We start from the raw sequence: 26,158 nt of genomic DNA on the forward strand, positions 1-26,158 counted from the left end.
AACTTTCTAAAAGGGGAAAATCAGAAGAAGAGTCAGGGGGGGGGGGTGATCATCCTCCTCGAAGGCTCAGGTGGGGTGAAAATTGTGTGGATGAAAACCAAAGGGATGTGAAAAAGGAAATAGGTATATGTTTAAAAAAAAGGAACTGGATGTTTTGGTCTGATTTGAAACAAAGCTAAGGGTTTAAAGGGGAAAAGAGTGGTTTGGAAATGTTGGGAGTGAACAGGGGTTGGGAGGACAAGAGCAAAGGGAAAGGGGTAGCATTACTTTTGAACAGGGTTGTGGGAGTTGTGATAGAATGTAAGAAAGTAAATTCTCGTTAATATGGGTAAATTGAAAGTTGATGGGGGAGAGGTGGGTGTTATTGTTTCATATGAAATGGGATGAGAAAAAGATCATAGAGGAGGGGTTTTGGGAGCAGCTAAATTATGAGGTGTTTAGCGGGGTTTGATGCACGAGAGGGTATAGTGTGGGGGATTGAATGCAAAGGGGAGTTAGTGGCGTTGAGGTTAAAATTTGGGATTTCATGGGGTGTTCAGTGTTGTTAATGGAAAAAGGTTTAAGGCTTGTAAATTTTTGGCTGAAAAAAAAGGGATGATGATGGGAATACTGGTTTAAAAAGCGGATTACATAAATATACTTTTTAAGTAGGAAGATGGCCAGAGGCGTTATTGGATTTCGTGTTTAAATTTCAGGCGTGCGAATGAGAGACTTTTGGATGTATTTTTGGGGGGAGGGGCTGCAACGGGGGATGTTGATCATTTCTTGTGGAGGTAAAGGGGAAATTTTTATGGGTTTTCAGAAAAGAGGAGTGAATGTTGGGGTGAAAAAGGTGGTGGAGTAGTGAGCTGGGGAAAGGGACCTGTGTGGGAATTACCGGAGAGACTGGGGTACAGAATGGAAAAAAGGTGAGAAAAATGGACGTAGGGGAGCGGGAGGAATGGGAAGTTTTAGGGTCCGGATGGATTGCGCAAAAAAATTTCTTGGGGGCTGAGAAAGGTGGGGGGGGCTGTTTAGAAAAGGGTAGTGAGTGGTGGGATGAGGGAAATAAGAGTATTAGTGAAAGAGAAGGGAGAAGGATTTTGGGAGTTTTTGCAGGGGAAAAAAAAGCAATTGGTGGAGGTATAAAGAAAGAGTACAGGAGGTCAAGAGAAAGGTGCGGAAAAGGGGAAAAAAAAGGGGGAAATGAGAGTTGGGGGTGAGAGGACTATCGTAAAAATTTTAGGAGAATAAAAAGTGTTCTGGGGAAAGGGGGTAATTAGGGTGGAAGAAAGGGAGCAAATGGGGAACTTCAGTGTAAGGGCCCTAAATGGGGAGGGGGGAAGGGGATAACAAGTACGGGTTTAGAAGGAGAAGAAGGAATGGGACATGAGTATTTTGAAGGTTTGTTGAATGTGTCTGATGGAAGAGTGGCAATTAGGTGTTTTGGTCGGGTGGTTTTGCAAGTGGGGGTTTGGGAAAAAAAGTTTGGGAAACCGGGGAAGAGGTAGTAAAAGCTTTGCGGAAAAAAAGAAAGCCGCAAGGCAGCAGGTTTGGTGGTATTGCGGGAATTTTTTAAGAAAGGGGGGGGGGACTGTATTGGGTGACGGTTGGTAGGTTTTTAATGTATGTATGACTCATGGTGAGGTGCCTGAGGATTGGGGGAATGCGTGCATAGTGCCATTGTTACAAAGGCAAGGGGATAAGAGTGAGTGCTCAAATTCGAGGTATAAGTTTGTTGGAATTCGGGTAAATTATATGGAGGGTATTGATTGAGAGGGTAAAGGGCATGTACAGGCATCAGTTTGGGGAAAGAGTGGCGGTTTCAGAAGGGGTAGGGGATGTGTGGATCAGGTGTTGCTTGAAGAATGTATTGAGAAAATACTTAGAAAAGCAAAGGGGATTTGTATGTGCTTTTTATGGATCTGGAAAAGGGCCCTATGAAGAAGTTGCGAGAGCCGTAAAGGGAAATTTTTAAAAATTTTATTAAAAATATTGGTGGGGAGGCAATTGTTAGAACATTGAAAGTTTTTTATCGAGGATGTAAGGCATTGTACGTGTAGGAAGAGAGGAAGTGATTGGTTCTCAGTAATGTAGGTTTGGGGCCCGGGGGTGTGTTGTGTTCCATGGTTGTTTAATTTTTTTATGGATGGTTTTGTTAGGGAGGAAAAGCAAGAGTCCTGGGAATGGGGGGGCAAGTATGAAGTCTGTTGGATGAGAGAGCTTGGGAAGTGAGTAAATTGTTGTTCGCTGTTGATACAGCGCTGGGGGGCTGTTTTCATTGAAAAAAAACTGCAAAAAAGGCTGGTGACTGAGTTTGGTAAATGTGGGGGAAAGAAGAAAGTTGAGAGTAATGTAAAAAGACAAGGTTTTTATGTAGGGGTGAGGGTCAAAGTCAACTTGAGGTAGTTGAAAGGGAGAAAAACTGGGGAAGTGAATGTTTTAGATATGGGAGTGGATTGTAGCGGATAAACCCAGGGAAGCGGAGTGGTCATCGGGTGGGGGAGGGGGCAAAAATTTTTGGGAGCTTGAAAATGGGGTGGGAAAGCCCGGAAATTATTCAAAAAAGAAAAAAAGGGGGTTATTTTGGGGGGGAATAGGGGTTTTTAAAAAACAATGTGTAGGGGTTCGAGGCGGGGTATGGATAAGTGTGCGCAGGGGGCTGGTGTGGCTGGAAGAATTTGAGGACAATGTGTGGTTGGGGTGGTTTGATCGAGTAAGTAACGAAAGGGTAAGAGAGAGTGTGGAAAAAAAAGGCGTGGGGGGTTGAGGAGAGCAGAAGAGGGTTTTTTTGAATGGTTTGGGCAATGGAAGAATGAGGAGGAGAATTTACAAAGGGTATATTTGGGGTCGGGGGTGGAGGGAACGAGGAGAGAGGGACCCCCAATTGGAGGTGGAAAGATGGAGGAAAAAAGATTTTGTGATCGGGGCCTGAATGCAGGGGTGAAAGGAGGGCAAGAAAAAGCGTGAATTGGAAACATTTGGGACAGGGGTTGAGTGCTGTCATGGATTGAACAAGGCATGGTGTTCGTCGGGGTAAACCATGGGAAAACTGTTTTTGGGAAAGTATAATTTGCGTGTGGGGACGTGTGTATTACATGTGTATGGGGGGGGGGGGTTGGGGCCCTTTCTTTTGTCTTTTCCTTGCCGCTACCTCGCAAACGCGGGGGGAAAAGCGAAAATAAAAAAAAAAAAAAAAAAAATATATATAATATATAATATATTATATATATATTTATATTTTTTAATATAATATATTACATATTAATATATATTTTATATATATATATAATTTATTTATATATATTTATATATTATATATTAGATATATTATATATAAATATATTTATATATTTTAATTATATAATTTTTATATAATACTATATTTTATATATAATAATATATAATTTTAAATTTTTTTATATATATTTTTATAGTTTTTTAATATATAAAAATATGATATATATATAATTTTTTATATATATATATTATATATAAATTATATAATATATATATATTATATATATATATAAAATATATATATTTTAAATTTATTTATTTTATATATATAATACTATATATATATATATATATTTTTTTTTTTATAAAACTTTTCGCTGTCTCCCGGTTTGCGAGGTAGCCAAGGAACGACAAGAAATGGCTCTTACCCCCCATACACCTGTTATAATCATCCAAACACGCAAAATAAACCATACGTAACATATATTTTATAAAGCCACAAGCAGCCCCTCCCCCGCATCGCCAGTAGCGGGGAAAAAAAACGCTCCATTTCATTATGCCCAAAAAAACTCCCCTTTTTTTCTAGGCCTCCAAAAACTTTCCATATTTACCCATTTCTCTCCCATTTGTGTTCCCTCCACCTTGGGGTCATTATTCTTTGTCAATCTTCCTCACACTTCTCAGGGGCCAACCCTTTTTTTAAAAAAAACTCTCGGGCCCTTTACCACCTCTCAATTTCCACTAATCTTCTTACCTTCTTACACTTGATCAAACCACTCACACCACATTTTTTCTCAACATCTCATTTTTCCCAAATTCAATCTCTCCCAACATTCTTGCCCCCGCCTCAACAAACATTGTGGAACCATATTCCTTCAAACATACCCATTTTTGCTTTCCGAAAATAACTGTTCTCGCTTCCAACATTTTTTAACCCCATAAATTTTTGCCCCTCCCACACCCCTGATCCACTCCCCCTTCATGGTCATCCGCTGCGACTTCCCCTCCCAAAATCTTAAACACTTATTCCTCAGTTTTTCTCCATTCAAATTACTCCAATTGACTTTTTCCTCAACCCCCTTACCTAATAACTTTTCTCTTATTCACATTTACTCTAACTTTCATTCACAACTTTCCAAATCAGTCCCGCTTCTGCATTTTTCACATGAATCAGCCACCGGGCCTGTATATCAGCGAAAACAAAACTAAACTCATTTCCCAAAGTATTCTCACCCCAAAACGACTTCATATTGCCCTCTTCCAATATCTTGATTCACTCTCTAACAACCCCATTAAACAAATTAAACTGCCATGGAGACATCCACACCCCTGCCGCAACCCATTCACTGGAGCAATCACTTTCCTCTCTTCTACACGTCCACATTTTTACATCCTCGATAAAATTTTTCCTGCTTCTAACAATTGCCCTCACACCATTTTCTTAATACCTTCCAATTATATAATTTAAAATATATTATTATTTATTATTATATTTTATTTATTCTTTATATTATTTATATATATATATAAATATATATTAAAATTTTATATATATTTTATAATAAATATATATATATATATATATATATGATTATTATATATATATATATATTTTTTAACACTTATACTTTGCCCGTTCTCCCGTGTTAGCGAGTAGTGCAAAGGAATCAGGACGAAGAGGGTTTTCATCCCCCCACATACACTTGTACATACATGCCCGTCCCACCACGATTATAATACCCATACATTTCAAAATATATTATGAAAATGACACTTTCAAATGAAGCCCTCCCTCGGCGGCGAGGTAGCGCTAGGAAAGGGAAAAGGGAATGACAACATTGTCATGTTGATGCACAAATCACTTCCCTTTCAATCTAGGCTCAAAAAAATTTCCTTATTTTCCCCCCGGGTTTCAATTCCACTTTTGCTCGTTCCCTCCCTCTGCACCATATTCCTCTTTGTCAATCTTTCCTCCTTCATTCTCTAGGATTTCAACCATTTTAAACACCTTCTACTTTTTCCCCACATTAATTACCACATTTCTCTCTACCCTTTCATTACTTACTTGATTAAAAAACCACCTCACCCCCACATTTTCCTCAGACATCTCATTTCCAAAGCATCATCTCTCCAAAATCCTATCTATAGCCCACGGCCTCGAAACTATTCATTGTGGAAGCCAAAAAATTTTTAAACATACCATTTTGCTTTCCGAGATATGGTTTCCTTCCCTTTTTTTAACATTCCTAGAAATTTCTCCGCCTCCCACCACCCTGTGACTCTCCCGCTTCCATAGGTGCATCCGCCTTTCGACATCAACTCCGAATTCTGGAATATCTACTTCCTCCAGTTTTTTCTCATTCAAAAATTACCTTCCAATTGATTTCTAACCTACTTTCCTAATAACTTTGCTCTTATTCATTTACTCTAAGCTTTTCTATCACACACTTTACCAAACTCAGTCCCAGCGCTGCTTTTCTCCCTGAATCAGGGACCAGCGCTGTTCATCAGCGAACAAAACTGACTCACTTCCCCAAATCTCTTTATTCAAAACGAACATCTTTCCCGTTCTTTCAAAATCTTGCATTCACTCTTAAGAACCCCATCATACACAAATAAAAAAAGCATGGGGACAACGCACCCCGGCAGCAACGAATTCACTGAGAAACAATACTTTCTTTTTCCCACCGTAAAAATGCATTAATCCTCGATAAAACTTTTCCTGCTTCTAACTACTTGCCCCCTCACGATTATTCTTTACGTTCCTAAAACATCCCAGGGACTCTAACTACTTTCCAATCCCTAAATGCCCGCCTAAACCATTAGCTTTTTTGTATTTTCAAAATACATTCTTCAAACAAACACCGTCTTTTACTTTCCCCTACTATTCAAACACATTTCTCTTCCCCAGTGTGGTGCTATGTTAATTTCTTCACCCTCTCAATCAATAAACCCCCATATAATTTTTTAGGAATATTCAAAAAACTTGAGTCTGTATTTGGTTTCACCTTTTTCCCCTTTGCCTTTGTACATTTGGGACTTGCAGACTCCACCAACCTCAAACCCTCAGGGAGAGTCATTCTACATTAGATTGCTTCAAACCTGTCAAAACGGGTTACACCCTTTTTTAATGAATTTCCACTGCAATTTCATTCATACCCTAGCATTGACAGTTTTCTCTTTTGTAAAGTTTTTATTCTCTTCTCCGTTTGCAAAGCATTCTCTTAACCCTTCACTTCCAAACACTCGACCAAAACACTTAAATATTATTATATATTATATTATTATCTTAATTTTTTAGTATTATACTTTGTCGCTGTCTCCCGCGTTTGCGAGTTGCGAAGGAAACAGGAAAGAAATGGCCCAACCCCCCCCCCCATACACATGTACATACGTCCACACACGCAAATATACATACCTACACAGCTTTCCATGGTTTACCCCAGACGCTTCACATGCCTTGATTCAATCCACTGACACACGTCAACCCCGGTATACCACATCGCTCCAATTCACTCTATTCCTTGCCCTCCTTTCACCCTCCTGCATGTTCAGGCCCCGATCACACAAAATCTTTTTCACTCCATCTTTCCACCTCCAATTTGGTCTCCCTCTTCTCCTTGTTCCCTCCACCTCCGACACATATATCCTCTTGGTCAATCTTTCCTCACTCATTCTCTCCATGTGCCCAAACCACTTCAAAACACCCTCTTCTGCTCTCTCAACCACGCTCTTTTTATTTCCACACATCTCTCTTACCCTTACGTTACTCACTCGATCAAACCACCTCACACCACACATTGTCCTCAAACATCTCATTTCCAGCACATCCATCCTCCTGCGCACAACTCTATCCATAGCCCACGCCTCGCAACCATACAACATTGTTGGAACCACTATTCCTTCAAACATACCCATTTTTGCTTTCCGAGATAATGTTCTCGACTTCCACACATTCTTCAAGGCCCCCAGGATTTTCGCCCCCTCCCCCACCCTATGATCCACTTCCGCTTCCATGGTTCCATCCGCTGCCAGATCCACTCCCAGATATCTAAAACACTTCACTTCCTCCAGTTTTTCTCCATTCAAACTCACCTCCCAATTGACTTGACCCTCAACCCTACTGTACCTAATAACCTCCCTAACCTCCCTAACAACCCCATCCATAAACAAATTAAACAACCATGGAGACATCACACACCCCTGCCGCAAACCCACATTCACTGAGAACCAATCACTTTCCTCTCTTCCTACACGTACACATGCCTTACATCCTCGATAAAAACTTTTCACTGCTTCTAACAACTTTCCTCCCACACCATATATTCTTAATACCTTCCACAGAGCATCTCTATCAACTCTATCATATGCCTTCTCCAGATCCATAAATGCTACATACAAATCCATTTGCTTTTCTAAGTATTTCTCACGTACATTCTTCAAAGCAAACACCTGATCCACACATCCTCTACCACTTCTGAAACCACACTGCTCTTATCCTAATCTGATGCTCTGTACATGCCTTCACCCTCTCAATCAATACCCTCCCATATAATTTACCAGGAATACTCAACAAACTTATACCTCTGTAATTTGAGCACTCACTCTTATCCCCTTTGCCTTTGTACAATGGCACTATGCACGCATTCCGCCAATCCTCAGGCACCTCACCATGAGTCATACATACATTAAATAACCTTACCAACCAGTCAACAATACAGTCACCCCCTTTTTTAATAAATTCCACTGCAATACCATCCAAACCTGCTGCCTTGCCGGCTTTCATCTTTCATCTGTATATATATATATATATATACAAGAAAAATTGCAAGACTGATACATTTCCACAACACTGACGAGTTGTTCTAGAGTCTCAGGTCGTGGAGGATACTTGGGCAGTGTGAGGGCGGCGGTGAGGTTGCCACGGTAGACCGTCCCGATGATGAAGCCGAACACCAGCCAGGCTGCCACCAGCACCCGGCTCGAGCTCCTGCTGGGTAGGTAGCTGGTAACACTCTGTGCCAGCAATGTCCCTATAGCCACGTGAGTGGCGTCTCCTACACCCATTCTCTTTTCCGATGTTTCTTCGTATACTGGACGCGTGATCTATGATTGATATGTATATATCACTTGATAATTTCTATCAAGCTCTCATGTATTGAAACATACTTATCATCAGGAAATGGAATACTGAATAATGTTTATCAATCAAAACATTTTGTACAAGAGTTTGCTGACAATTAAGTTATTATATACCATGACACGTTAACCACCAAGATATTACGTATGTTTTGGAGCATGATAACTATCAGAATATTATGTATTACAAGGAACACAACCTACAAATTATGTGTAACAATTTGTATCATGAACGCTGCTCTGTGCCACAGAATATGCTCTGTGACCTGAGGAGACACTCAGATGACGAATAATCAAAGACTTGCTACGCACATTATAACAATGATAAGATATGATACCATACCAACTAAAAGGAAGAAATAGAATCCAGAGAATGTAATACAATACAATATAACTATGGGGAGACCATTAAGGTAAAGAGGATTCTATTTCTAAGAGGAAACCAAAACAAAGTTCATAATCTTTAGTACAAATGCGATATATAAGGTCCACAAAAGTGGGTATCAAAAGAATGGATTTCATTACTAAAATTCTCTTGTAAGGATAACTTCCACGCAGTGTACCAGCTAAATAACATTCACATCAGTAAAGAATATCAATCATCTTGACCAAAGAAATGATACCTTGAAAGTCCCCTACCATCTCAAGCTGAATCATATGTGCCAAAATTATATAAGGACTACTACACACAGGAACCAACATATCTCTACTATTCTGAGTTCTTTTGAAACGCAATGTGTAGATATATGATCATGAGAGGTGTTCGATAATGAACTAGGTGCGTTAAGGTCATCTACCCAAACAGGGGCTCGCCGAGAATTGATGGTCATTTTTAGGGTATTTCTTGAGAGACTGAGAGGTTCCGTGGCTCTAGCAAAATGAAGAGCCCACTGAATTCCACTATACCGTACGCACTTAGGTCATTAACCAAGGCCACGTACCGTGATTATCAAGACGATTACCAGAAGAAGTACCAGCAGGACGGAGTCCCACACCTCGTCAGCCAAAGGGTCATAGAGACTCTGCCAGTTTGAGGTGAGCGAAGGTTTGGCCATCGTGAAGCCAGAGAATATATGCTCGTACACGTACGTATAATCGTGCCGGAGCCGGCGCTGTGGCAGGACAATGTGATATATGCAAGCCATGAAGGAGGTCCTATCCATAACTCGGGCTGTTACCTGGACATGGGACATATGGGATATCATGGTTGTGACCAATACCATATTATAACTGCCTACATTCATGAATGAGTACAGAACCTGCGATATTCAGTACAAATGATCATCTAATTTCGATTAGGTAAGTCTGTCTCCAGGAGGCACATAAAGAGACTTGAAGACAATCGTAATGCAAGAACCACGGCATGAGAAGCAGAAATTAGTGGAAACATTAAATATGTTTTCTGTCAGATATCTATATCTCGAGTGACTACTAAAGCCATTTCATGCCAAACTGTCTTTTAAGTGTGATCCAACCTGGTTCCATGTGGTCACAGGAAGAACATGGAAGGTAAAGTTGAGGGTCTCAGCTATGGTCATAAGAAGCCTGGCGTCACTACCTGTGTACCTCTTGACAATGGTTCCGTCAGGGTCCACATCTTCCACCACACTCCAGTATGGTCTGTATGGCAGAGCCGTTACGTTGACTGTCGCGCCGTAGAAGCTGGGTGAATACACAGAAAAGAGAGGCGTTTGGGTGGCACTTACAGGGAGGGAGTGCAAATGACTGGGATATGTGTAAGAAAAAGAAGCAGGTCAAGAGGAAGGTGCAGGGGTTGAAAAAGAGACGAGGTGAGTGACTATCAGTAAACCTTGGATAGAATGATATATTTTGAAAGAAGGTTAACAATATGCGAAAATTAATGAAATAAAAAGGAAAAGACAAAAAGGGAAGCGGTAAGAGGTCGTGATATAATGAAAAGATGAAGGGAATATTTTGAAGGACTGTTAAATGTGTTTGGCGATAAGATAGCAAATGTAGGAAGCTTGGTCAGGTTGGTATGTGTAGTGAGACAGCCATGGATTGTGATTTGGTGAAGAGAGGAGAGGTGGTGTAAGCAATGCGTAAGATGATGTGGCAAGGCGGTTGGAGTGGGTGGCATTGTAGTTGAATCTATTAAGAAAGGTGACTTTGTTGTTCATTGATTAGTAGAGATTTCCAATGTATGTATGGATTATGGTTAGTTGCTGAGGGATTGGTGGAATGCATGTATAGGTGCACAGCATAAAGACAAGGAAGATAAAAGAGTGTTCATACTACAGGTATACGTATGTTGAGAATACCTGGTAAGTTGTGGATGAGCAGTGTGATTTCAGGAGTTTGCTTTAAAGAAGGTGTGTGCAAGATACTTAGAAACGCATGCAAATTTGCATGTGGCATTCAAGGATCTGGAGAAGGCATATGATACGGTTGATAAAGATAATTTGTGGAAGGTTTTAAGAATATACAGTGCAGATGAAGAGCTGCTAACAGCAGTGGGAGCTCTAGGAAAAGAGATTGAATGGTTCGAAGTAAAGGTTTCTCTGTGGCAGGAGTGTTTGATATAACTGTGTTTGTTCAATTTGTTAATGGATAGGGTGATGAGGGAGGTGAATGCGAGAATCAAGGAGATATGAACGAGAATGCAGTCTATGGGCGATGAGAAGGATTGGGAAGTGAGTCAGTTGCTGTTAACAGATGATACAGCTCAAGTGCCTGATTCGAGGGAAAAATTGCAAGAGTTAGCAACTGAGTTTCGAAGAGTGTGTGAAAGAAGAAAGTTGAGAGTAAACAAGAATAAGAGCAAGATTATTACGTTCAGCAGGGTTGAGAGAAAGTTCATATATATATATATATATATATATATATATATATATATATATATATATATATATATATATATATATATATATATATATATATATATATATATATATATATATATATATATATATATTTCTTATATATATATATATATATATATATATATATATATATGTATATTTCTTATATATATATATATATATATATATATATATATATATATATATATATATATATATATATATATATATATATATATATATATATATATATATATATATATATATATATATATATATATATATGTATAAGGTGCAAGAGGTGAAAAAAGGGCAAATGAGAGTTGGGGTGAGAGACTATCAGTAGATTTTAGGGAGAATAAAAAGATGTTCTGGAAGGAGGTAAATAGGGTGCGTAAGACAAGGGAGCAAATGGGAACTTCAGTGAAGAGCGTAAATGGGGAGGTGATAACAAGTAGTGGTGATGTGAGAAGGAGATGGAATGAGTATTTTGAAGGTTTGTTGAATGTGTCTGATGACAGAGTGGCAGACATAGGGTGTTTGGGTCGAGGTGGTGTGCAAAGTGAGAGGGTTAGGGAAAATGATTTGGTGAACAGAAAAGAGGTAGTAAAAGCTTTGCGGAAGATGAAAGCCGGCAAGGCAGCAGGTTTGGATGGTATTGCAGTGGAATTTATTAAAAAAGGGGGTGACTGTATTGTTGATTGGTTGGTAAGGTTATTTAATGTATGTATGACTCATGGTGAGGTGCCTGAGGATTGGCGGAATGCGTGCATAGTGCCATTGTACAAAGGCAAAGGGGATAAGAGTGAGTGCTCAAATTACAGAGGTATAAGTTTGTTGAGTATTCCTGGTAAATTATATGGGAGGGTATTCATTGAGAGGGTGAAGGCAGGTACAGAGCATCAGATTGGGGAAGAGCAGTGTGGTTTCAGAAGTGGTAGAGGATGTGTGGATCAGGTGTTTGCTTTGAAGAATGTATGTGAGAAATACTTAGAAAAGCAAATGGATTTGTATGTAGCATTTATGGATCTGGAGAAGGCATATGATAGAGTTGATAGAGATGCTCTGTGGAAGGTATTAAGAATATATGGTGTGGGAGGCAAGTTGTTAGAAGCAGTGAAAAGTTTTTATCGAGGATGTAAGGCATGTGTACGTGTAGGAAGAGAGGAAAGTGATTGGTTCTCAGTGAATGTAGGTTTGCGGCAGGAGTGTGTGATGTCTACATGGTTGTTTAATTTGTTTATGGATGGGGTTGTTAGGGAGGTAAATGCAAGAGTCTTGGAAAGAGGGGCAAGTATGAAGTCTGTTGGGGATGAGAGAGCTTGGGAAGTGAGTCAGTTGTTGTTCGCTGATGATACAGCGCTGGTGGCGGATTCATGTGAGAAACTGCAGAAGCTGGTGACGGAGTTTGGTAAAGTGTGTGGAAGAAGAAAGTTAAGAGTAAATGTGAATAAGAGCAAGGTTATTAGGTACAGTAGGGTTGAGGGTCAAGTCAATTGGGAGGTGAGTTTAAATGGAGAAAAACTGGAGGAAGTGAAGTGTTTTAGATATCTGGGAGTGGATCTGTCAGCGGATGGAACCATGGAAGCGGAAGTGGATCATAGGGTGGGGGAGGGGGCGAAAATTTTGGGAGCCTTGAAAAATGTGTGGAAGTCGAGAACATTATCTCGGAAAGCAAAAATGGGTATGTTTGAAGGAATAGTGGTTCCAACAATGTTGTATGGTTGCGAGGCGTGGGCTATTGGATAGAGTTGTGCGCAGGAGGATGGATGTGCTGGAAATGAGATGTTTGAGGACAATGTGTGGTGTGAGGTGGTTTGATCGAGTAAGTAACGTAAGGGTAAGAGAGATGTGTGGAAATAAAAAGAGCGTGGTGGAGAGAGCAGAAGAGGGTGTTTTGAAATGGTTTGGGCACATGGAGAGAATGAGTGAGGAAAGATTGACCAAGAGGATATATGTGTCGGAGGTGGAGGGAACGAGGAGAAGAGGGAGACCAAATTGGAGGTGGAAAGATGGAGTGAAAAGGATTTTGTGTGATCGGGGCCTGAACATGCAGGAGGGTGAAAGGAGGGCAAGGAATAGAGTGAATTGGAGCGACGTGGTATACAGGGGTTGACGTGCTGTCAGTGGATTGAATCAAGGCATGTGAAGCGTCCGGGGTAAACCATGGAAAGCTGTGTAGGTATGTATATTTGCGTGTGTGGACGTGTGTATGTACATGTGTATGGGGGGGGTTGGGCCATTTCTTTCGTCTGTTTCCTTGCGCTACCTCGCAACCGCGGGAGACAGCGACGAGGTATAAAAAAAAAAAAAAAAAAATATATATATATATATTTCTTACATTTTTCATATGTATATATATGTATGTGTGTGTGTGTGTGTATGTGCGTATGTGTGTGTATGTGTGTGTATGTGTATATATATATATATATATATATATATATATATATGTATATATATATATATATATATATATATATATATATATATATATATATATATGTATGTATATATATATATATATATATATATATATATATATATATATATATATATATATATATATATATATATATATATATATATATATATATATATATATATATATATATATATATATATATATATATATATATATATATATATATATATATATATATATATTATCCCTGGGGATAGGGTTGAAAGAATACTTCCCACGCATTCCTCGCGTGTCGTAGAAAGCGACTAGAGGGGACGGGAGCAGGGAGCCAGAAATCCTCCCCTCCTTGTACTTTTTTAACTTTCTAAAATGGGAAACAGAAGAAGGAGTCACGCGGGGAGTGCTCATCCTCCTCGAAGGCTCAGATTGGGGTGCCTAAATGTGTGTGGATGTAACCAAGATGTGAAAAAAGGAGAGGTAGGTAGTATGTTTGAGGAAAGGAACCTGGATGTTTTGGCTCTGAGTGAAACGAAGCTCAAGGGTAAAGGGGAAGAGTGGTTTAGGAAGGTCTTGGGAGTAAAGTCAGGGGTTAGTGAGAAGACAAGAGCAAGGGAAGGAGTAGCAATACTCCTGAAACAGTTGTGGGAGTATGTGATAGAATGTAAGAAAGTAAATCCTCGATTAATATGGGTAAAACTGAAAGTTGATGGAGAGAGATGGATGATTATTGGTGTATAGGCACCTGGGCATGAGAAGAAAGATCATGAGAGGCAAGTGTTTTGGGAGCAGCTGAATGAGTGTGTTAGTGGTTTTGATGCACGAGACCGGGTTATAGTGATGGGTGATTTGAATGCAAAGGTGAGTAATGTGGCAGTTGAGGGAATAATTGGTATACATGGGATGTTCAGTGTTGTAAATGGAAATGGTGAAGAGCTTGTAGATTTATGTGCTGAAAAAGGACTGATGATTGGGAATACCTGGTTTGAAAAGCGAGATATACATAAGTATACTTATGTAAGTAGGAGAGATGGCCAGAGAGCGTTATTGGATTACGTGTTAATTGACAGGCGCGCGAAAGAGAGACTTTTGGATGTTAATGTGCTGAGAGGTGCAACTGGAGGGATGTCTGATCATTATCTTGTGGAGGCTAAGGTGAAGATTTGTATGGGTTTTCAGAAAAGAAGAGTGAATGTTGGGGTGAAGAGGGTGGTGAGAGTAAGTGAGCTTGGGAAGGAGACTTTTGTGAGGAAGTACCAGGAGAGACTGAGTACAGAATGGAAAAAGGTGAGAACAATGGAAGTAAGGGGAGTGGGGGAGGAATGGGATGTACTTAGGGAATCAACGATGGATTGCGCAAAAGATGCTTGTGGCATGAGAAGAGTGGGAGATGGGTTGATTAGAAAGGGTAGTGAGTGATGGGATGAAGAAGTAAGAGTATTAGTGAAAGAGAAGAGAGAGGCATTTCGACGATTTTTGCAGGGAAAAAATGCAATTGAGTGGGAGATGTATAAAAGAAAGAGACAGGATGTCAAGAGAAAGGTGCAAGAGGTGAAAAAAAGGGCAAATGAGAGTTGGGGTGAGAGAGTATCATTAAATTTTAGGGAGAATAAAAAGATGTTCTGGAAGGAAGTAAATAAAGTGCCTAAGACAAGGGAGCAAATGGGAACTTCAGTGAAGGGCGCAAATGGGGAGGTGATAACAAGTAGTGGTGATGTGAGAAGGAGATGGAGTGAGTATTTTGAAGGTTTGTTGAATGAGTTTGATGATAGAGTGGCAGATATAGGGTGTTTTGGTCGAGGTGGTGTGCAAAGTGAGAGGGTTAGGGAAAATGATTTGGTAAACAGAGAAGAGGTAGTAAAAGCTTTGCGGAAGATGAAAGCCGGCAAGGCAGCAGGTTTGGATGGTATTGTAGTGGAATTTATTAAAAAAGGGGATGACTGTATTGTTGACTGGTTGGTAAGGTTATTTAATGTATGTATGACTCATGGTGAGGTGAGTGAGGATTGGCGGAATGCGTGCATAGTGCCATTGTACAAAGGCAAAGGGATAAGAGTGAGTGCTCAAATTACAGAGGTATAAGTTTGTTGAGTATTCCTGGTAAATTATATGGGAGGGTATTGATTGAGAGGGTGAAGGCATGTACAGAGCATCAGATTGGGGAAGAGCAGTGTGGTTTCAAAGTGGTAGAGGATGTGTGGATCAGGTGTTTGCTTTGAAGAATGTATGTGAGAAATACTTAGAAAAGCAAATGGATTTGTATGTAGCATTCATGGATCTGGAGAAGGCATATGATAGAGTTGATAGAGATGCTTTGTGGAAGGTGTTAAGAATATATGGTGTGGGAGGAAAGTTGTTAGAAGCAGTGAAAAGTTTTTATCGAGGATGTAAGGCTTGTGTACGTGTAGGAAGAGAGGAAAGTGATTGGTTCTCAGTGAATGTAGGTTTGCGGCAGGGGTGTGTGATGTCTCCATGGTTGTTTTATTTGTTTATGGATGGGGTTGTTAGGTAGGTAAATGCAAGAGTTTTGGAAAGAGGGGCAAGTATGAAGTCTGTTGGGGATGAGAGAGCTTGGGAAGTGAGTCAGTTGTTGTTCGCTGATGATACAGCGCTGGTGGCTGATTCATATGAGAAACTGCAGAAGCTGGTGACTGAGTTTGGTAAAGTGTGTGGAAGAAGAAAGTTTAAACGTAAATGTGAATAAGAGCAAGGTTATTAGGTACAGTAGGGTTTAGGGTCAAGTCAATTAGGAGGTAAGTTTGAATGGAGAAAAACTGGAGGAAGTGAAGTGTTTTAGATATCTGGGAGTGGATCTGGCAGCGGATGGAACCATGGAAGCGGAAGTGGATCATAGGGTGGGGGAGGGGGCGAAAGTTCTGGGGGCCTTGAAGAATGTGTGGAAGTCGAGAACATTATCTCGGAAAGCAAAAATGGGTATGTTTGAAGGAATAGTAGTTCCAACAATGTTGTATGGTTGCGAGGCGTGGGCTATGGATAGAGTTGTGCGCAGGAGGATGGATGTGCTGGAAATGAGATGTTTGAGGACAATGTGTGGTGTGAGGTGGTCTGATCGAGTGAGTAACGTAAGGGTAAAAGAGATTTGTGGAAATAAAAAGAGCGTGGTTGAGAGAGCAGAAGAGGGTGTTTTGAAGTGGTTTGGGCACATGGGGAGAATGAGTGAGGAAAGATTGACCAAGAGGATATATGTGTCGGAGGTGAAGGGAACGAGGAGAAGAGGGAGACCAAATTGGAGGTGGAAAGATGGAGTGAAAAAGATTTTGTGTGACCGGGGCGTAAACATGCAGGAGGGTGAAAGGAGGGCAAGGAATAGAGTGAATTGGAGCGATGTGGTATACCGGGGTTGACGTGCTGTCACTGGATTGAATCAAGGCATGTGAAGCGTCTGGGGTAAACCATGGAAAGCTGTGTAGGTATGTATATTTGCGTGTGTGGACGTATGTATATACATGTGTATGGGGGGGGGGATTGGGCCATTTCTTTCGTCTGTTTCCTTGCGCTACCTCGCAAACGCGGGAGACAGCGACAAAGTATAATAAAGAAAAAAAAAAATATATATATATATATATATATATATATATATATATATATATATATATATATATATATATATACTCATTCCATCTCATTCTCACATCACCACAAATTGTTATCACCTACCCATTAACCCCCTTCACTGACGTTCCCATTTGTTACCTTGTCACACGCACTTTATTTATCACCTTCCGAAACATCTTTTTATTCTCTCTAAAATTTAATGATACTCTCCCACCCAAACTCTTATTTGCCCTCTTTTTCACCTCATCCACCTTTCTCTTGACCTCCTGCCTCTTCCTTTTATATATCTACCACTCATTCGCATGATTTCCCTGCAAAAATCGTCCAAATGCCTCTCTCTTCTTTTTCACCAATAATCTTATTTCCTCATCCCACCACTCACTACCCTTTCTAATCTGCCCACATCCCACGCTTCTCATGCCATAAGCATCTTTTGCGCAAACCATACCTCCCAAACCTCCCACACTCCCCTTATGTCCTTTGTTCTCATCTTTCTACATTCAACTAGGTCTCTCTTGGTACTTCCTCACACAAGTCACCTCCCCAAGCTCACTTACTCTCACCACTCTCTTTACCTCAACATTCTCTCTTTTTTTCTGAAAACCTCTAAAAATCTTCACTTTCGCCTCCACAACATAATGATCACATATCCCTCCATTTGCACATTTCAGCACATTAACATCCAAAAGTCTCTCTTTCGCGCGCATATCAATTAACACGTAATCAATTAGCGCTCTCTTGCCATCTCTCCTACTTCCATATATACTTTTGTATATCTCTCTTTTCAAACCAGGTATTTCCAATCACCAGTCCCTTTTCAGCACATAAATCAACAAGCCCTTCACCATTTCCATTTACAACACTGAACACCCTATGTACACCAATTATTCCCTCAATTCCCACAATACTCACCTTTACATTCAAATCACCCATCGCTAAAACCAGGTATCGTGCATCAAAACTACTAACACACTCATTCAGCTGCTCCCAAAACACTTGCCTCTCATGATTTTTCTTCTCATGCCCAGGTGCATATGCCCCAATATTCACCCATCTCTCTCCATCCACTTACAGTTTTACCCATATCATTCTAGAGTTTACTTTCTTACACTCTAACACAGACTCCCACCACTCCTGTTTCAAAAGTAGTGCTACTCCTTCCCTTGCTCTTCTCTTCTCACTAACCCCTGACTTTACTCCCAAAACATTCCCAAACCACTCTTCCCCTTTACCATTGAGCTTCCCACGCATTCCTCACGTGTCGCACGGGGCGACTAAAAGGGACGGAAGCGGAGGGCTAGAAACTCTCCCCTCCATGTATTTTAACTTTCTAAAAGGAGTCGCGTGAGGAGGACTCTGACTGGGGTGTCTAAATGTGTGTTGATGTAACCAAGTTGAGAAAAAAGGAGAGATAGGTAGTATGTTTGAGGGAAGGAACTTGGATCTTGGCTCTGAGAGAAACGAAGCTCAAGGGTAAAGGGGAAGAGTGGTTTCGGAATGTTTTGGGAGCAAAGTCAGGAGTTGGTGAGAAGACAAGAGCTAGGGAAGAAGTACCACTACTCCTGAAACAGGAGTGGTTGGAGTATGTGATAGAATGTAAGAAAGTAAACGCTAGATTGACATGGGTAAAACAGAAAGTGGATGGAGAGAGATGGGTGATTATTGGTGCATATCCACCTGGGCATAAGAAAGATTATGAGATGCAAATGTTTTCGGAGCAGCTGAGTGAGTGTGTTACTAGGTTTGATGCATGAGACCGGGTTATAGTGATGTGGCAGTTGAGGGATTAATTGGTGTACATAGGGTGTTCAGTGTTGTAAATGGAAATGGTGGAGAGCTTGTAGATTTGTGTGCTGGAAAAGGACTGGTGATTGGGAATACCTGGTTAGAAAAGAGAGATATACATGGCCAGAGAGCGTTATTGGATTACGTGTTAATTGATAGGCGCGCAAAAGAGAGACTTTTGGATGTTAATGTGCTGAGAGGTGCAACTGCAGGGATTTCTAATCATTATCTTGTAGAGGCAAAGATGAAGATTTGTAGAGGTTTTCTGAAAAGAAGACGGAATGTTGGGGTGAAGAGAGTGGTGAGAGTATGTGAGCTTGGGAAGGAGACTTGTGTGAGGAAGTACAAGGAGAGACTGAATGTAGAGTGGAAAAAGTTGAGAGGAAAGGAAGTAAGGGGAGTGGGAGTGGAATGGGATGTATTTAGGGAAGCAGTGATGGCTTGCACAAAAGATGCTTGTGGCATGAGAAGCGTAGGAGGTGGGCAGATTAGAAAGGGTAGTGAGTGGAGTGATGAAGAAGTAAGATTATTAGTGAAAGAGAACAGAAAGGCATTTAGACGAGTTTTACAGTGAAATAGTGCAAATGACTGGGAGATGTATAAAAGAAAGAGGCAGGAGGTCAAGAGAAAGATGCAAGAGGTAGAAAAGAGGGCAAATAAGAGATGGGGCGAGAGAGTATCATTGAATTTTAGAGAGAATAAAAAGATGTTTTGGAAGGAGGTAAATAAAGTGCGTTAGACAAGGGAACAAATGGGAACATCAGTGAAGGGGCTACTGAGGAGGTGATAACAAGTAGCGGTGATGTTAGAAGGAAACGGAGTAAGTATTTTGAAGGTTTGCTGAATGTGTTTGATGATAGAGTGGCAGATATAGGGTGTTTTGGTCTAGGCGGTGTGCGAGGTGAGATGGTTAGGGAAAATGATTTGGTAAACAGAGAAGAGGTAGTAAAAGCTTTGCGGAATATGAAAGCTGGCAAGGCAGCGGGTTTGGATGATATTGCAGGGGAATTTAACAGAAAATGGGGTGACTGTGTTGTTGACAGGCTGGTAAGGAAATTTTAGATATGTATGGCTCATGGTGAGGTGCCTGAGGATTGGCGGAATGCTTGCACAGTGCCATTGTACAAAGGCAAAGGGGATAAAGGCAAGTGTTCAAACTACAAAGGTATACGTTTGTTGGGAATTCTTGGGAAATTTTATGGGAGGGTATTGATTGAGATGGTGAAGACATGTACAGCGCATCAGATTGGAGAAGAGTAGTGTGGTTTCAGAAGTTGTAGACGATGTGTGTATCAGGTGTTTGCTTTGAAGAATGTATGTGAGAAATACTTAGAAAAGTAAATGGATTTGTATGTAGCATTGATGGATTTGGAAAAGGCATATGATGGACTTGATACAGATAGTCTGTGGAAGGTATTGAGAATATATGGTGTGAGGGGCAAGTTGTTAGAAGCAGTGAAAAGTTTTTATCGAGGATGTAAGGCATGTGAACGAGTAGGAAGAGAGGAAAGTGATTGGTTCTCGGTGAATGTAGGATTTCAGCAGGAGTGCATGATGTCTCAAAGTCTATTTAATTTGTTTATGTATGGGGTTGTTAGGGAGGTGAATGATAGAGTTTTAGAGAGAGGGGCAACCATGCAGTCTGTTGTGGATGAGAGGTCTTCGGAAGTCAGTTATTTGTTGTTCGCTGATGATATATCGCTGGTGGCTGATTTGATTGAGAAACTGTAGAAGTTCGTGACTGAGTCTGGTAAATTGTGTAAAAGAAGAAATCTAAGAGTAAATGTGAACAAGAGCAACGTTATTAGGTTCAGTAGGGTTGAGGGACAAGTTAATTGGGAGGTAAGTTTGAATGAAGGAAATCTGGAGGAAGTGAAGTTATAATGATATCTGACAGTAGATTTAACAGCTGATGGAGCCATGGATGCGGAAGTGAGTCACAAGGTGGGCGAGGGGGTGAACGTTCTTTGAGGTTTGAAGAATGTGTGGAAGGCGAGAACTTTATCTCGGAAAGCAAAAATGGGTATGTTTGAAGGAATAGTGGTTCAACAACGTTATATGGAACGAGGCGTGGGGTATAGATAGGGTTGTGCGGAGGATGGTGGATGTGCTGGAAATGAGATGTTTGAGAACAATATGTGGTGTGAGGTGGTTTGATTAAGTAGTGAAAGGGTATGAGAGATGTGTGGTAATGAAAATAGTGTGGTTGAGAGAGCAGAAGAGGGTGCATTGAAACGGTTTGGTCATATGGAGCGAATGAGTGAGAAAAGATTGACAAAGAGGATATATGTGTCAGACGTGGAGGGAACGAGGAGAAATGAGAGACCAAATTGAAGTTGGAAGGTTGGACTGAAAATATTTTTGAGCAATCGGGGACTGAACATGTAGTAGGGTGAAAGGTGCGCAAGCAATAGAGTGAATTGGAACGATGTGGTAAACCGGGGTCGACGTGCTGTCAATGGATTGAACCATGGCATGTGAAGCGTCTGGGGTAAATCATGGAAAGTTGTATAGGACCTGGATATGGAAAGTGAGCTGTGCTTTCGGTATATTATACATGACAGCTAAAGACTGAGTGTGAACGAATGGGGCGTTTGTTGTCTTTTCCTAGCGCTACCTCGAGCGCATGAGGGGGGAGTGGGGTTGTCATTTCATGTGAGGTGAAATGGCGACAAGAATGAATGAAGGCAGCAAGATAATTTGTGCATGTGTATATATGTATACGTATGTTTATGTGTGTGTGTGTATACGTTAAAATGCATAGGAATGTATATGTGCGTGTGTGTAGACGTGTATGTATGGGGATGTGTTGAGCCATTCATTCGTCTGTTTCCTTGCGCTACCTCCCTAATGCGGGAGACAGCGACAAATTATAGTAAATGAATAAATGAATGCACATATTTATATATATATATATATACATATATATATATATATATATATATACATATATATATATATATATATATATATATATATATATATATATATATATATATATATATATATATATATATATATATATATATATATATATATATATATATATAAAATACTATGAGTCCTCAGAGAGAATGAAACACAATAAGTTCCCAAATGGTCTTTCCTGTAATAATCACATCATCAAGGGAGACACAAGTGAGAAATGTAACATTCAGGTGTTATACAAAGAAGAGACGTAGCTAGGACGCCATTTGGTAAACATGCATGTTTACCAAATGATGTACTAGGGTCGATGTGCCATCAATGGATTGAACTAGGGCATGTGAAGCATGTGGCGTAAACCAGGGAAAGTTTTTTGGGCTTAGATGTGGAAAGGAAGCAGTGGTTTTAGTGCAATACACATGACAACTAGGGATTGAGTGTGAACGAATATTCCCTTTCTTGTCTTCTCCTAGCGCTACTCGAGCGCACCTGGATGGAGGGGCGGGCCATTTCAATGTAGCGAGGTGGCGGACGAGAATGGATGAGGGTAACAAGTATGAATATGCACATGTGTATATATGTATATGTTTGTGTATGCATATGATTGTATACGTAGAAGGGTATAGGTATAGATATATATGTGTAGGTGGGTGGGTTGGGCCATTCTTTTGTCTCTTTCCTTGCGCTACCGTGCTAACACGGGAGACATTGACAAAGTATAATGTATATATATATATATATATATATATATATATATATATATATATATATATATATATATATATATATATATATATATATATATATATATATATATACATATATATATATATATATATATATATATATATATATATATATATATATATATATATATATATATATATATATATATATATATATATATTGTCCAAAACATGTTTTAGACAATCACATGCATGTTTACCAAATGGCGTCCTTGCTTCGTCTCTTCGATTTTTACATCAACTGACTGTTATATTTCTCTCTTTTGTCTCCCCTGATGATGTGATTATTACACGAAAGTGCACTTGGGCACTTTTCGTGTTTCATTTTCCCCGTGGACTCATAAGAATATATTGATCACGCGCAAAATTTTGATCCTTTCCAATATATATATATATATATATATATATATATATATATATATATATATATATATATATATATATATATATATATATATTCCTTCAAACATACGCATTTTTGCTTTCCGAGATAATGTTCTCGACTTCCACACATTCTTAAAGGCCCCCAGAATTTTCGCCCCCTCCCCCACCCTATGATCCGCTTCCATGGTTCCATCCGCTGCCAGATCCACTCCCAAATATCTAAAACACTTTACTTCCTCCAGTTTTTCTCCATTCAAACTTACCTCCCAATTGACTTGACCCTCAACCCTACTGTACCTAATAACCTTGCTCTTATTCACATTTACTCTTAAATTTCTTCTTTCACACACTTTACCAAACTCAGTCACCAGCATTTGCAGTTTTTCACATGAATCACCCAACAGCGCTGTATCATCAGCGAACAACAACTGACTCACTTCCCTAGCTTTCTAATCCACAACAGACTTCATACTTGCCCCTCTTTCCAAAACTCTTGCATTCACCTCCCTAACATCCCCATCCATAATCAAATTAAATAACCATGGAGACATCACACACTCCTGCCGCAAACCTACATTCACTGAGAACCAATCACTTTCCTCTCTTCCTACACGCACACATGCCTTACATCCTCGACAAAAACTTTTCACTGCTTCTAACAACTTGCCTCCCACACCATATATTCTTAAAACATTCCACAGAGCAACTCTATCAACTCTATCATATGCCGTCTCCAGATCCATAAATGCTACATACAAATCCATTTCCTTTTCTAAATATTTCTCACATACATTCTTCAAAGCAAACACCTGATCCATACATCCTCTACCATTTCTGAAACCACACTGCTCTTCCCCAATCTGATGCTCTGTACATGCCTTCACCCTCTCAATCAATACCCTCCCATATAATTTACCATGATTACTCAACAAACTTATACCTCTGTAATTTGAGCACTCACTCTTATCCCCTTTCCCTTTCTACAATGGAAATTATGCACGCATTCCGCCAATCCTCAGGCACCTCACCATGAGTCATACATACATTAAATAACCTTACCAACCAGTCAATAATACAGTCACCCCTTTTTTTAATAAATTCCACTGCAATATCATCCAAACCTGCTGCCTTGCCGGCTTTCATCTTCCGCAAAGCTTTTACTACCTCTTCTCTGTTTACTAAATCATTTTCCCTAATCCTCTCACTTTGCACACCACCTCGACCAAAACACCCTATATCTGCCACTCTATCATCAAACACATTCAAGAAACCTTCAAAATACTCACTCCATCTCCTGCTCACATCACCACTACTTGTTATCACCTCCCCATTTGCCCCCTTCACTGAAGTTCCCATTTGCTCCCTTGTCTTACGCACTTTATTTACACCTTCCAGAACATCTTTTTATTCTCCCTAAAATTTAATGATACTCTCTCACCCCAACTCTCATTTGCCCTCTTTTTCACCTCTTGCACCTTTCTCTTCATCTCCTGTCTCTTTCTTTTATACATCTCCCACTCAATTGAATTTTTTCCCTGCAAAAATCGTCCAAATGCCTCTCTCTTCTCTTTCACAAATAATCTTACTTCTTCATCCCACCACTCACTACCCTTTCTAATCAACCCACTTCCCACTCTTCTCATGCCACAAGCATCTTTTGCGCAATCCATCACTGAATCCCTAAATACATCCCATTCCTCCCCCACTTCCCTTACTTCCATTGTTCTCACCTTTTTCCATTCTGTACTCAGTCTCTCCTGGAACTTCCTCACACAAGTCTCCTTCCCAAGCTCACTTACTCTCACCACCCTCTTCACCCCAACATTCACTCTTCTTTTCTGAAAACCCATACAAATCCTCACCTTAGCCTCCACAAGATAATGATCAGACATCCCTCCAGTTGCACCTCTCAGCACATTAACATCCAAAAGTCTCTCTCTCGCGCGCCTGTCCATTAACACGTAATCCAATAACGCTCTCTGGCCATCTCTCCTACTTACATACGTATACTTATGTATATCTCGCTTTTTACACCAGATATTCCCAATCACCAGTCCTTTTTCAGCACATAAATCTACAAGCTCTTCACCATTTCAATTTACAACACTCAAAACCCCATGTATACCATTTATTCCCTCAACTGCCACGTTACTCACCTTTGCATTCAAATCACCCGTCACTATAACCCGGTCTCGTGCATCAAAACCACTAACACACTCATTCAGCTGCTCTCAAAACATTTGCCTCTCGTGATCTTTCTTCTCATGCCCAGGTGCATATGCACCAATAATCACCCATCTCTCTCCATCAACTTTCAGTTTTACCCATATTAATCGAGAATTTACTTTCTTACATTCTATCACATACTCCCACAACTCCTATTTCAGGAGTACTGCTACTCCTTCCCTTGCTCTTGTCCTCTCACTAACCCCTGACTTTACTCACAAGACATTCCCAAACCACTCTTCCCCTTTACCCTTGAGCTTCGTTTCACTCAGAGCCAAAACATCCAGGTTCCTTTACTCAAACATACTACCTATCTCTCCTTTTTTCACATCTTGGTTACATCCACACACATTTAGACACCCCAGTCTCAGCCTTCGAGGAGGATGAGCACTCCCCGCGTGACTCCTTCTTCTGGGGATAGGGGAGAAAGAATACTTCCCACGTATTCCCTGCGTGTCGTAGGCGACTAAAAGGGTAGGGGGCGGGGGGCTGGAAATCCTCCCCTCTCGTTTTTTTTTTTCTTTTTTTTTTTTTTCCAAAAGAAGGAACAGAGAAGAGGGCCAGGTGAGGATATACCCTCAAAGGCCCAGTCCTCTGTTCTTAACGCTACCTCGCTATCGCGGGAAATAGCGAATAGTATGAAAAAAAAAGAATATATATATATATATATATATATATATATATATATATATATATATATATATATATATATATATCGATACATATATATATATATATATATATATATATATATATATATATATATATATATATATATATATATATATATATATATATATATATATATATATATATATATATATATATATATATATATGTATATATATATATATATATATATATATATATATATATATATATATATATATATATATATATATATATATATATATATA

General features: G+C 39.8%; 1 protein-coding gene across 1 annotated transcript in view; it reads right to left on the reverse strand.

Moving 5' to 3' along the window:
* The window catches only part of LOC139753928 (ionotropic receptor 21a-like), a 150,800-nt gene that overhangs the window by 63,313 nt on the left and 61,329 nt on the right, over positions 1-26,158 (reverse strand). Inside the window, exons 5-7 of the mRNA XM_071670886.1 lie at positions 9,834-10,020; positions 9,300-9,536; positions 8,060-8,325 (exon numbers count right to left, since the gene is read on the reverse strand). Coding sequence (XP_071526987.1) covers positions 8,060-8,325; positions 9,300-9,536; positions 9,834-10,020 — 690 coding nt within the window. The remainder of the gene's footprint in view (positions 1-8,059; positions 8,326-9,299; positions 9,537-9,833; positions 10,021-26,158) is intronic.

Source organism: Panulirus ornatus, chromosome 16 (genome assembly GCF_036320965.1).
Source record: "Panulirus ornatus isolate Po-2019 chromosome 16, ASM3632096v1, whole genome shotgun sequence".
Lineage (NCBI taxonomy): Eukaryota > Metazoa > Arthropoda > Malacostraca > Decapoda > Palinuridae > Panulirus > Panulirus ornatus.